At 52.1% G+C, this 10,739-nt stretch overlaps 6 protein-coding genes across 11 annotated transcripts; 1 reads left to right on the plus strand and 5 right to left on the minus strand.

Annotated features, from left to right (window-relative positions):
- Window positions 1–1,155: 1,155 nt before the first annotated feature.
- On the minus strand, window positions 1,156–1,673 carry KVP17_004668 (uncharacterized protein; the record flags this gene model as incomplete). Of its 2 annotated transcripts, XM_068523050.1 has the most annotated exons (2): window positions 1,156–1,400; window positions 1,427–1,673. In XM_068523050.1, 2 exons carry the CDS (start codon window positions 1,671–1,673, stop codon window positions 1,156–1,158), a joined length of 492 nt encoding a protein of 163 aa, XP_068371706.1. The 2 variants fall into 2 exon arrangements, with proteins under 2 accessions (XP_068371706.1, XP_068371707.1); XM_068523051.1 differs by lacking the exon at window positions 1,156–1,400 and having other exon boundaries at window positions 1,410–1,673.
- Window positions 1,674–1,769: 96 nt separating this feature from the next.
- KVP17_004664 (uncharacterized protein) lies at window positions 1,770–3,029 on the minus strand (the record flags this gene model as incomplete). Its single annotated transcript, XM_068523042.1, has 1 exon — window positions 1,770–3,029. One exon carries the CDS (start codon window positions 3,027–3,029, stop codon window positions 1,770–1,772), a length of 1,260 nt encoding a protein of 419 aa, XP_068371698.1.
- A 52-nt stretch (window positions 3,030–3,081) lies between these two features.
- KVP17_004665 (uncharacterized protein) lies at window positions 3,082–4,233 on the minus strand (the record flags this gene model as incomplete). The annotated part of the gene is made up of 1 exon (XM_068523043.1): window positions 3,082–4,233. The coding sequence occupies one exon, from the start codon at window positions 4,231–4,233 to the stop codon at window positions 3,082–3,084; it is 1,152 nt and encodes a 383-aa protein (XP_068371699.1).
- Window positions 4,234–4,277: 44 nt separating this feature from the next.
- Window positions 4,278–7,253, minus strand: KVP17_004667 (uncharacterized protein; the record flags this gene model as incomplete). Of its 3 annotated transcripts, XM_068523047.1 has the most annotated exons (9): window positions 4,278–5,344; window positions 5,373–5,654; window positions 5,681–6,132; window positions 6,163–6,405; window positions 6,432–6,933; window positions 6,960–7,032; window positions 7,061–7,096; window positions 7,126–7,145; window positions 7,172–7,253. In XM_068523047.1, 9 exons carry the CDS (start codon window positions 7,251–7,253, stop codon window positions 4,278–4,280), a joined length of 2,757 nt encoding a protein of 918 aa, XP_068371703.1. The 3 variants fall into 3 exon arrangements, with proteins under 3 accessions (XP_068371703.1, XP_068371704.1, XP_068371705.1); XM_068523048.1 differs by lacking the exons at window positions 5,373–5,654; window positions 5,681–6,132; window positions 6,163–6,405; ... (3 more) ...; window positions 7,126–7,145; window positions 7,172–7,253 and having other exon boundaries at window positions 4,278–4,928; XM_068523049.1 differs by lacking the exons at window positions 4,278–5,344; window positions 6,163–6,405; window positions 6,432–6,933; ... (2 more) ...; window positions 7,126–7,145; window positions 7,172–7,253 and having other exon boundaries at window positions 5,643–6,125.
- Window positions 7,254–7,273: 20 nt separating this feature from the next.
- KVP17_004663 (uncharacterized protein) lies at window positions 7,274–7,600 on the minus strand (the record flags this gene model as incomplete). The annotated part of the gene is made up of 1 exon (XM_068523041.1): window positions 7,274–7,600. One exon carries the CDS (start codon window positions 7,598–7,600, stop codon window positions 7,274–7,276), a length of 327 nt encoding a protein of 108 aa, XP_068371697.1.
- Window positions 7,601–7,772: 172 nt separating this feature from the next.
- KVP17_004666 (uncharacterized protein) lies at window positions 7,773–10,541 on the plus strand (the record flags this gene model as incomplete). 3 transcript variants are annotated; one of them, XM_068523045.1, is made up of 4 exons in its annotated part: window positions 7,773–9,233; window positions 9,260–9,471; window positions 9,499–10,078; window positions 10,107–10,541. In XM_068523045.1, 4 exons carry the CDS (start codon window positions 7,773–7,775, stop codon window positions 10,539–10,541), a joined length of 2,688 nt encoding a protein of 895 aa, XP_068371701.1. The 3 variants fall into 3 exon arrangements, with proteins under 3 accessions (XP_068371701.1, XP_068371702.1, XP_068371700.1); XM_068523044.1 differs by lacking the exons at window positions 7,773–9,233; window positions 9,260–9,471 and having other exon boundaries at window positions 9,608–10,078; XM_068523046.1 differs by lacking the exons at window positions 9,499–10,078; window positions 10,107–10,541 and having other exon boundaries at window positions 7,887–9,338.
- Window positions 10,542–10,739: the final 198 nt, after the last annotated feature.

Raw genomic sequence — 10,739 nt, forward strand, 5'->3', positions numbered from 1 at the left:
GGTTTGATCTGCAACTTCCAATGCAGCTTTTACGTTAGATTTAATTCTTTATGCCAACGATCCGTGAAACGGATTTTTGGCGAAATATATTCTTTTGGATGATGTACAAATACAATATTTTCCCTCGTGGGCGATGACAACAAAAATAAAAATACAGCAGGCAATTAACATAAGACAATTTGTTGTAGGCAACCAGAATGGGAATTAAATATGAGGAATCACGCTACAAAAAAAAGTTTGGCCGCCTACAATTGCTTGACAAATACAATTGCTGGACAGCTACAATTACTGGATCTTGTATTGAATGGACAGTTGAACAGGCTGAAATTTTCTGACGTACTGTTGATTTGAAAACAATCCCCGCAAACATGAACGAAACGTCACGTTGAAGGAATTATTAAGTAATGCCGCGGTCTCGAAGAGGAATGCGCGCTCGCGGAACGTCGACTCGACAGGGATCAAGAGGTGGTGCGCACTCCACTATTACAAGACATCTTTTTCGAGGCGCTTGCGTTCGTTCGACAGTGAATCAGGATTATCCCCATCACATCAGCGAACATCATCCCCACCACTCTGGTCGCCGTGGTGATCATCACAACAGTGAACATTCTCATGGTGATCATCACAACAGTGAACATTCTCATCTTCGTGATCGCAATTTCCATGACCACCACGATACGATACAACCGGCACCCAGTGGAGGTATCAGCGCCGTTATTTCTGCTGTTACCAGCGTCTTAACCGCCGTTACATCCGTTGGTGTTGTTCCCCGTTGAATCCTTTTTTTTAGTGACTTCTAGTTTTACTGCAACTATTTTTTCAGAGTTAAATCCTAGTTTCTCTCTAGCTTCTCTCGAGAAGTCTCCTGACTTCTCTCTTTAGTAACCCAGGAGTACGCCGAGTCTTTAGTAACCCAGGAGTACGCCGACCGAGACTACTTTTTTTCAGAGTTATTGTAGGAATCAGCATTCACACTAGCACCATTTGAATAAGTCTACAATTCAATTGCTTGCAATGATGATGCGTTTGAATATCTCATCTATGATGGGCGCTTTCAAAATATAGGCTCCGGCAGGTGCCACTGGCTCCGCTATCGTGCACCATGACCGTTCGGTCTGGACTAAGTGTAGTGGACTACCGTGATGTTCACCACATTCACAACTCGACTTTTTGTCGTTTATTCTCGTCCATCAACTCCACCTTATCTGTGCTGCCGAACCCCCCCTCGGCCCTCTCGGTTGAAAACCCGTGCTCCTTGGCGATAGACATACGCACCGAACAGCCTTTGAAAGATACGGCCTGCACGATACGACTTCCCCTTTTAACGGTGTAGGCCTCAGCGTAAATATTATCTACTGCAGCCTTGATCTCCCCTCGATAACCGGCATCAATCAACCCGACTGTGTGTGCTACTGCCTGACCTCACTGGAGTTCGCCAGCCGCAGCGGCGTCTTACAGATGGAGGAGCGAGGAAACAGGAGCCAAGCTACATTCTTGCCCTCCTCGAATGCTGCGCAGCTGATGCCAAGAGGCACGAAACCTGACGAATGGCCGGGAATCGTGATGTCTTCGGGTACATACAGGTCCAACCCCGCGTCACCCGTATGAGCTTGGCAGTGGCCGTCATAGAGAGCAGAAACAGACGAATTAAACGGAACGATCTCCAAATCCATTTTTCTAGAATACAAATTTTGCTCTGAATCAGAACATAAATGAAAGCTTTGACGAACCAGCGATCACATAATGAAAACTTCGCTGTAGAACAACGATCACAGAATGAAAACTTTGCTGAAGAACAGAGACACGGTGACTTGAGAGATAATTCCAACGGTCAGGATGTTGGCGGCAGCATTCGTTTCTCGGCCAGAGACGCCTTGCATGCAGTGCATTTGATTGCACGTCGCCAACCAACCATTGGAAAGTACAAAGATGAGCATGACGAACAGCAAGAACCACTCGTTGTCCAAGAAGCCGATGGATGCCACACGTGCCGGCAGCAAGAAAAGCGGAAAGAAGATGAGAGGTCGGACTAGGGATGAGATCATGGACACCTTTCTGGAAAGCAGCCACTTTCCCCCAAGTTCGGGGATGAAACGGAAAAGCATGTCGCCGACTTGGAAGACTCCATTCAAGGCGTTCATCCAGGTTGAAGTCACGGGCCAGCTGAAGGGACCCACCATGGGGTACACGCAAATCGTTACGAAAAAGATCCATCCGCTAGCGAAAGCGAACTTGTAGGTGTCCTTCAAGATGTCCTTGAAGGACCTGTCCTCATGATGGATGGCGGATGAGGTGTCGGACGCCATCTCGTGGGCCTGGAGACGGTTGACAAACCACTCCTGACGAAAAATGTAAGACGAGAACGCGAGCTGTACAACGGCGACGACAACTCCAGATACGAACAACACCCAGCAAAGGTTGACTTGATCGATAAGGCTGTCCTTGTCAAATACGCCCTCAAAGAAGATAGTGTACATCACAAAGGAGTACACTCCAGCGAAGCCATTGCCCAACGATACGTAGGTTATCGTGGGCTCGTCGGTGATTACGGCGTAGGCAAATCCTTGACACTGGAAAACCCCTGCCGTTAATCCGAGAACGAACACTGCGAGGCTCAAGAGGACAACGGCGGCCGTGAAGTTCTCATTTCCATGTAAAAACTGCGGGATGAAAGGCAACAAAAGACCAACAATGACAGCGGTGACACCGCAGTACAGCGTGATCTTTGTGTGTGTCGACAACCTTGGCTTCCACATGAAGTAAAACGTCACCAACATTGCTGCGAGTTGATTGAACCCTCCACAGAGGTCGTTGAACAGGTGTCCAGGCCAGATAACAGCCTCGAAACTGAGCATGACGTTCAAGAACATGTTGTAGACGATCAGCGTGTTGACCCCGATAAGAAAACTGAAGACCTTCATCAGTGTTACTTGCCGAGGAGTCAACAAATCAAGTTGGGTCAACGAAGACTCCACAGATTCCTGTTCCGACACCAGCGACGATAGGCCTGATGACGAGCTGGAAACCATACCTGAATTATACAATTTCTTAGTATATGCGCACAAATCTGAGTGGGAGTTGTTACAAATTCTCTGTGAACCTTCTGAGTTCGGCTATCTCGGATTGCACTGCCGCCATTAGGGAGGGTGTTTCACTCTTGCTGGGCACCGGGCATGGTTGATCGGCCACGAGGATTGGGGGCACGTGCACCACTGAGTCGGGAGGGCTAAAGTCAGCTCGGTGGGTGACGACGTCGTGTTGTGTCCGCGAGGGCGCCACCGTAGGGAAGTCAGGCTGCAGCGCATCGGCAGTTGGAGAGTTCCGAATTCCGAGTGATCCAGCGTGCCAGTGAGTCTCTACATAGTTTTCAGTTTTCAGAGGAGTCTGCTTAAAGGCAGTCTTCCATCCAACACCCCACTTGGGATTGTAGAACTCGGGCTCCAAAGAATTCGACCGTAGAGCAGGGCTGGGAGGCGTAGGATGCCTCTCGGGTTCAGAATGGCTGCGGACGGGAAAGGGCGGAAAGGGGTGGTAGGTGCCATCCACAATTGGTGGGTAGTTGGACCCCATCTCGCTTTCAGCGGCCAAGACTCGCTCGCCTTCCAATGGAGGGGGTTCCTCATGGTCGGGACGGAAGGCTGGCTCCGTGACAGCCGTCTTCAAAGGTCGGTGTCTAGTCACAGAGTTCAGCTGCTTAATAGATACATGCAGCAGGTACGAGCAGAAGCAGAACGAGACGAAAGAGAGAATGAGTACGAGTACTGTTTGCTGAAATCTTTCGGACCCACCTGTCAGCGCGAAAGCTACTTGCACGTGATATGAGGGACTCATCTCCACACTATATAACTTGCGGCCATCAAGGGTAGCTATCAGTTTACTTAAGACTTGCTGAACACTGCTCTTTGTGACCTCAGCTTCCTTTGAGACGTCTTGTTTCCACTGCATGTAGTTCACACTGACCCTCCAACACGCAAGACCGAAGAGCAGCAGGTGCAGCACCAAATCAGCTGCCATCATCGCTACGACTTTGGTTAGAGGTTTCCTCTTTCTGCGTACGCCGTAAACTATAAACAGCGACACGCCTGCACCTAACGCACTGGTGGCAATGCCTGCTGCTGCCACGGAATAATCTGCCTCGATCAGCAGTCCGACGCTGGTAGTGAAGAGGATGCCAGAGAGTACGAGGAAGCAGGGGGTGGCGCCGTTGAGGAAGACAGGTTGTCCAGCGTGCATACCGGCAAAAAAATGTTGCCGGCGGAGAAACACCTTCGAACGGCTTACACCACCAAACGCCACACATCGTCAGTGACAGGCTCCAACCTGCGGGGCAGGCCACCTGCTAGATTTCCAACGTCGTGGGCGATTTCGGCAGGCATCCAAGACGTTAGGGGCTCGGACCATGGCAGGTGGTAGGGAGTGGACCTGCGTGTGCTTAAAATGATCCGGAAGCGATCAGAGACAAGAAGTCTTTCCGCATCGCCTTGTTTCTCGTGCCAAATGCACTGTTGGGTGTACCTGGGGTACACATTCACCACTCCAGCGCAAAAGTCGGTCTCTCTAATGTCTTGAGTTGCATCCAACACGGTGATAGAAACAACCTTGCACGAAGACAGCACTGATTTCGCCACGCCAAATGCTGCCTCCTGACAGACGACGTGTAACGGCCCCTCTGCTCCCAAGTCCGATAGCAACCTCCTAAGGGGTTCTTCTCGCTCTGGAGCGCCCAGCCGCCCAACCACCGTCGTGCACCTGGCCTCGGAAGTGAGCAAGGCGGCGTCGCGAAGAACGGTGGAGTCCAGACTCCAGAAGTTTGGGAGGTAGAGGATGCGAGGCCCGTTTTTCACCTGGTGAAGGTAGTCTTCGAGGTGCGGCCGGCTGCTTGTCGTTTTGTGCAGGATGTGTGCCATTTGGGATGCGGCTTGGGACATCACAAGAGAGACCTTTACCTTTTGAGTCTCCAGGTGGATCAGGTGAACCGTTTGTATTGTACACCGCGATCCAGTCGCAAGGCAAGAAATAGTTCCCACACCAAGCAACGACCCGTGCTTCCATCTTCCAGATATCTGATGACCGTTCACCGTTCCCAACTCCCGTCTCTGCACAACTCCATCCCCATGAGGCAGCTGCTGCTTGTCCACGCCACCCAGATACGTCCACCGCCGAATGCCAGGATGGGGGAGAAAACGGACTGGGAGCCATGAAAAGCAACATGCTATCCCGCCGCGGAGCCAGGGCTGCTTCTCTACAATGAGTGCGGTTTGGCCGTCACGAATCTCGGAGAAGCTGCGCCAACGGGAAGCTTTTCCAAGCAGTCGACTAATGGCAGACGAGAGCACGAAGGCTACTGCGTTGCCTGACGACCACGGACTCACTCTTAAGGCTCACGGTGTGGAACAAGGAGTACACGCTCCCCCACAGCACAAGCAGCAGACTCAGCGCGGAAAACACACTCATCAGACTCAGCCACACTGATTCGTGAAGTCCGTGACACAGGCCTCGGTCCATCAACGCCTGTAGCAGACCTGACGGGGGAGCTGGGGCAGCGGTGGTCGTGGCGGAGCGAAGCCCCACCTTCCTTGCCGCTTTCAAAGCAGTGGACTCGAAAGCGCCTGCTACGCGCTTCCCTACCTTAGTCACGTCGCTTAAAAAGTTGTCTGTGTGAGCCTGCATCGTCCCTCACACTCCACTGAGCACAGAGGCGCGATAAGAATTGCCTCAATGAGGAATATGGCCAGCGACAGTAGAATAGCATACTTGTTAATGCGCTGTTGAGGGCTGTGCACGCTTGGAGAGGGGATTCTGAATACATAAGCGGATCCAATAACAGCCATCACGGCCCACAACGTGACCATGAACTGCCAGCGCATTGCACTCAAGGTGTAGGGCACCATTAGGCTTACTCCTCGAAGCCCCACACTGAGATAGCACCCCTCCAGCAGTGCGAAAGCCGACATCATGCCAGCTCCAGTGAGGAATTGGTTATACGGGGAGGTAATGTCTGTTTGCGGATTGATCTTGGAGGCCAGGATGTGGTTCTGTGCATCGCCGAGCGTTAGTTGGAGTATCGAGTAGATGGCTGGCTTTCGGTTTGTCCAGCTTTTTGCTGGATCCGTGTCAAGATCCATCAGAACACTACAAATAGCGATTTAGAGCACGTCGAACACAGTCCCTCTGACACGCACTAGTCGCCGTCGAGGTTTTCTCCTAGTACGCATTACGGGGTCGAGGTCTTCCTTCTCGATCGCGTCATCGCTGTCTATAGAGACAGCAGGTGCTGTTGGCCTGACGTAGCGTCGGGCTGCGAGGTTTAAGTGCATCCTCACGCTGAGCCCAAGAGCTATGACGATGAAACTCATGACTACCAGCTTGTAGCCTGCGCCAAATTTTACTGCTGACTGATGGTGACTGTGTGGAAGACCCATCAACCCCACGTAGCGATGGTCATCGTCGGTAACATGAAGAAGCTCACTGCGATGATCAGCAACGAGGTTAAGAGTAGCAGTATCCAAAACCCCCACCAGAGGGTTGAGCTCCCCATCGGCTGCTGCCAAGGAGCTTTTCGACTAAAACTCCAGAGCCTGTGTGAGGCCCGGGCAAGCATAGAGGCAGTACAAAGCCACGTAGAAAGTGCAAGGGCTTGCGACAGATACAAAAACCGCCGCAGACCAAAAAACGCACCGAAGGTGGCATCTGACAGCGAGTGGTAGCTTACGCAGCGGTAAAGCGTGCGGACGGGTCCTAGAATGGGGTTCACAAGCTTATGAGCCGTAAGAAGGTCAGGATCACCAGGAAGAACCTGTAATAGACGCGTCCCCGCCATCCACAGAACTGGTTCTGTATGTGGCAAGTCATTATACAGGTAGCAGAGGTTAAAGATGCTGAACTCCAGAGAGTATCCTGGGTGCACCTTCCGGCCTGTCGCATTGAGCCAATCTGTAGTTGGGGGACTTGGCCCTCACTGAAGTACCCCCTCGGGTAAATTGGGAAGAAGCACACAGTTTGAATCACGATGAGAACTATCAACAGTGCTCTCTGTGTGACCCCATCCTCGGGATCTCACCTCGAACCATTGGTAGTTTACCATGTTCTTTAGTTCCTGCATTGCGGGCCAATTCAGAGGCCTACAGCCTGTTCCACAGCACCGTCTATAGGTGATGGACACCGCACTCACGAGCACCTGAATCCACGGCGAGCTGCGGCTCAAACTTCACGGCGTCAGCGTACACCCTGTCCTTAAACCACGAATCTTGCATGACTGATTTCCACAACACTGTTAAACATTCTCTTCGCCGAGCTCTGCTTCAACATCCTCTTCGTCGAGCGGCTCTTCGTCGAGCCCTGGTTCAAGCGGCTCTTCGTCGAGATCTTCGTGGTACTGAGCAACTGGTGAATGAGCGTTTTCCACAAAATGCCCTTCAACCGTGACATTTCCCTCCTCTTGGCACACTGCTGTGAAAAAGCCAGTCTCCACCACGACAGCCGTCCCTTCAGGTGTTCGCAGCACCTGAGCTCCCTTAATCTCGACCAGCTTCAGGACGTCCTCGTCAGTCATCGGCAAGACGTCAGTGGATTTCGAAAGGGGGGGTTCCATAGCACACATCAAGAATGGAGTTTTTAGGTTTTAATGCAAAAGCCATCGTCGATTTGTAATCACGCCATCTGTGGTTTGCCAACAAGCCAAGACGACCAGTGGTCAACCAAGGGAGTGCTGTAACGGAAATTCAAATGTAGATGTAGATTTCAGTCCTCCTTGGCGAAGTCGTGAAATAGTGATGTCGAGATATCGACCGTATCAAACGTTTCGAAATTCATTGTGTCGAAAGCCATCAGACTTGTCTGAGGGGACATGGGAGTACCACGAGGACATTCCGTCGCCTCCTCGGAAAATGACGCAGCCTCCGCCTGCCACATTCGAGCAGGCTGTGTTGATACTCACAGAGGTGATGGCCTACGCAGAAGAGGCTGCAGCGGCGTTTCACAGCGGGAAACCGAAGACGTCGTTCCACACTGAGAGCCAGTCTCTCGGAGAGGTGAACCTTATGAAGACTCTATGTGCACCGATCTTGGATTCGTTGCAGATGGTGGACTTGCTGAGTCGCGCTAGTGAGTACATGGAGAAGCGTACCACAATACGAAAACAGGTGTCAGAGAGGTACCTACCAGTCCTGTCTTTCTTTCTCCAATGGTATTACGGAGTCTGTTCTCCGTCTGACAGGGGAGTACTGCTGGGCCTTCTCGACTCCGACCTGCCAACAGAACAACTTGAGCGTTACTTGAAGCTGCTTCGAATGTCAGAAAAGCAGGCTGCCAAGCGTCGCAACATGACCCTCGTGGGGGTTGTCTGCCAGTCAGCAGTGGAATTGGACCCTACAGACGCCTGGACGCAGGACGCATTAAATTTCTCCGCGCGCAACTTGAGAAGGTTTATGAAGTTAAATGAGAGGAGTCGTCCTTGGATTCGACCTCTTGACGAGATTAACCTAAGATTACCAAGGCTGTTGGGGTCTTTCAGAAGAGTTCTCCAGCCACGACGGGGAACATTCAAGAGACTCGCTTTCGAGAAGCTTGTCGGTGGGTTGACCAGGTTCCTAGTTGTTTTCCAAGGGCTGGTGGCCAAGGTTGAAGGGGTCAAGGACAAATGCGGCTACTGGAAGAACCAATACGAACGGCGGGCATCACTGCTGCGTTTCCTCATTCAGGAGATTCAGAGCCTGCCACAACACTTGCACTGGCATTTAAAGCCCCTCCTCCAAGGCGAAATCAAAGACTTCCACCCCTCTAGCCTGTCTGAACTCGAATTACTCGTCCAGTCCCGTCCACGCTGCCAGCTTGCAGTCGCAGACGGCGTCACGGTCAGAGTTGGCGAAGTGGAGTGCGACCGCCAAGGCGTACTACCCAATGTGGTGGAGGCCTGGAGCCGTGGCGCTTATTTACTCTACCGGGTCAGGACTAGGGAGCTCAGGTACTACAAACCACCAACGCGATTAGAGTCTTGCGGGAAGTTGGTTGTCAACATATCGCCATGGGGGCTGGAGGAGGCGCTGGAAGATGACGATAGCGACTCATACGAGGCCCAACCGGCACTTTTCGAGGAAGAGAGGTTTCCTATATCCCCTGATGACCCTTTCATGGCGATCAAGATTCGGTTCGCCTCTCGCCTTGGGTTGACTCTTCCAGGTTGCTTTCTTCAGTATCTAGGCGAATTGCCTCTGTGGACAACGCTGAACAGGCTGGTGGGTGGAGAAGGTGGTTCATACAGCAATTCGATGACTTCGTACGACGTCTGGTCCCTACTGCGTCACTCAAAGACTCAGCAGTCCTCTATTCCTGGCTCATAGGTGCTCGGATCCCGTCGAACGTGCGCAGCGATGGCGTGGGCCTCGGCTTGCTGTTCCTGCTGGCATACTTCCAGCGCGGAGACCGCGAAGAAGTCTACACGCGGCTTGTATCGGTACTCGGCCACCCGCTCCGGTGGGTCTGGGGTTAGCGTCATAGCAGCCTGAAGCTTTTCTATTGGCGGCGGGCTGTGGTCGACCTTGAGTTGCTGGAGGAGATATTCGGGTTGGTGGGTTTAGGTTCGAAACACGCCGTTGCAACACTTCAGGAGATGAGGGAGTCCACTACATCTGCGTCGTTGGACGCCCTTGCCACTTATCTCAAGGGCTGCATAGAAGACTCCTCAGAGACCTTCCGCGTTCTTGTGTCTGAGAGGTCTGATCGCTCGTTCCCGTCTATCCGTGTGACCCAACCAGGTCTCCCACCCAAGAAGCATGTGTCGTTCGTTCCTGTGAAGGAGACCTGTCGGAAGAAGGTTAAAGTGAAACGAGCCAAAGACAATGCTGTGGCGGGCTTTCATACGGTAAACTCGGAGTACTCGGACTCTTGGACCCCCCCTGGCCGTCTATTCGTACAGGATCCAATATCCAAGCATCGTGCTCGGGCCCTGACGCGGCACACCATCACTCAGCTGGGCTTGAGTGCCATGACTACCCTGCGGATACCGCAGGACCTCCGCAACCGTCTGGTATTGGCCGCTGGATTCAAGTACTTCCAACCTGGAGAGGCCTTATTTTACTCGGTAGGCAGCTGGAGCGAAATGTATTCAGGGAGACAAGCGGCATGTGTACTGTCTTATCATAGGCGCGGTAAGCTTGTTAGAGAGAGGAGGGTCAGTGGGGACCCTGTGTGCCCCACAGTTTCTGAACCTTAGCATGCGAGGGCGCTACGAAGTGGTTGCAAGGGAGAATTGCACTGCTCTCTGCTGGCAGAGCAAAATCAAGGACGTCCGCGACATGATGATTGCTGTGACTAAAGCCTTCCAAGAGACCGCTGTTCTGCCTTCCGACGAGTCTCCCAGCGGTTCTATGGAGCAGGTAGATGATGGTTGGGCTGGTCGAAGCCACTTTCTGACAGCGAGGCTCTATAGTGGGTCCGGCTCGGCTGAGAGCCAGTCTAGCCTCACTGACGAGTCCGAAGACTTCGAGCTGCCAACGACCGTGAAATACCCGAGGAAACGTCCGCGAGCCGTCACCTTTGAGTGAGGGACGGCCCTGAAGTGTCATGAGCATACCTGACGTTGAAGTATCGGGTGAAGATACGAACGTTAGGTATTATTTCAATTTCCAGATGATTTTGCATTAATTCCACAACTTTGAATGTATATATCGGATCTTCTGGGGATATTATTTAAACACAAAACTAAAAGAAGCAGTTCCATGGTTCTAATGAAGTCGATCATT

Source organism: the organism of the source record quoted next, assembly GCF_019968985.1.
Source record: "MAG: Porospora cf. gigantea B chromosome Unknown PgB_NODE_807_length_10739_cov_120.728, whole genome shotgun sequence".
Classification (NCBI taxonomy): domain Eukaryota; phylum Apicomplexa; class Conoidasida; order Eugregarinorida; family Porosporidae; genus Porospora; species Porospora cf. gigantea B.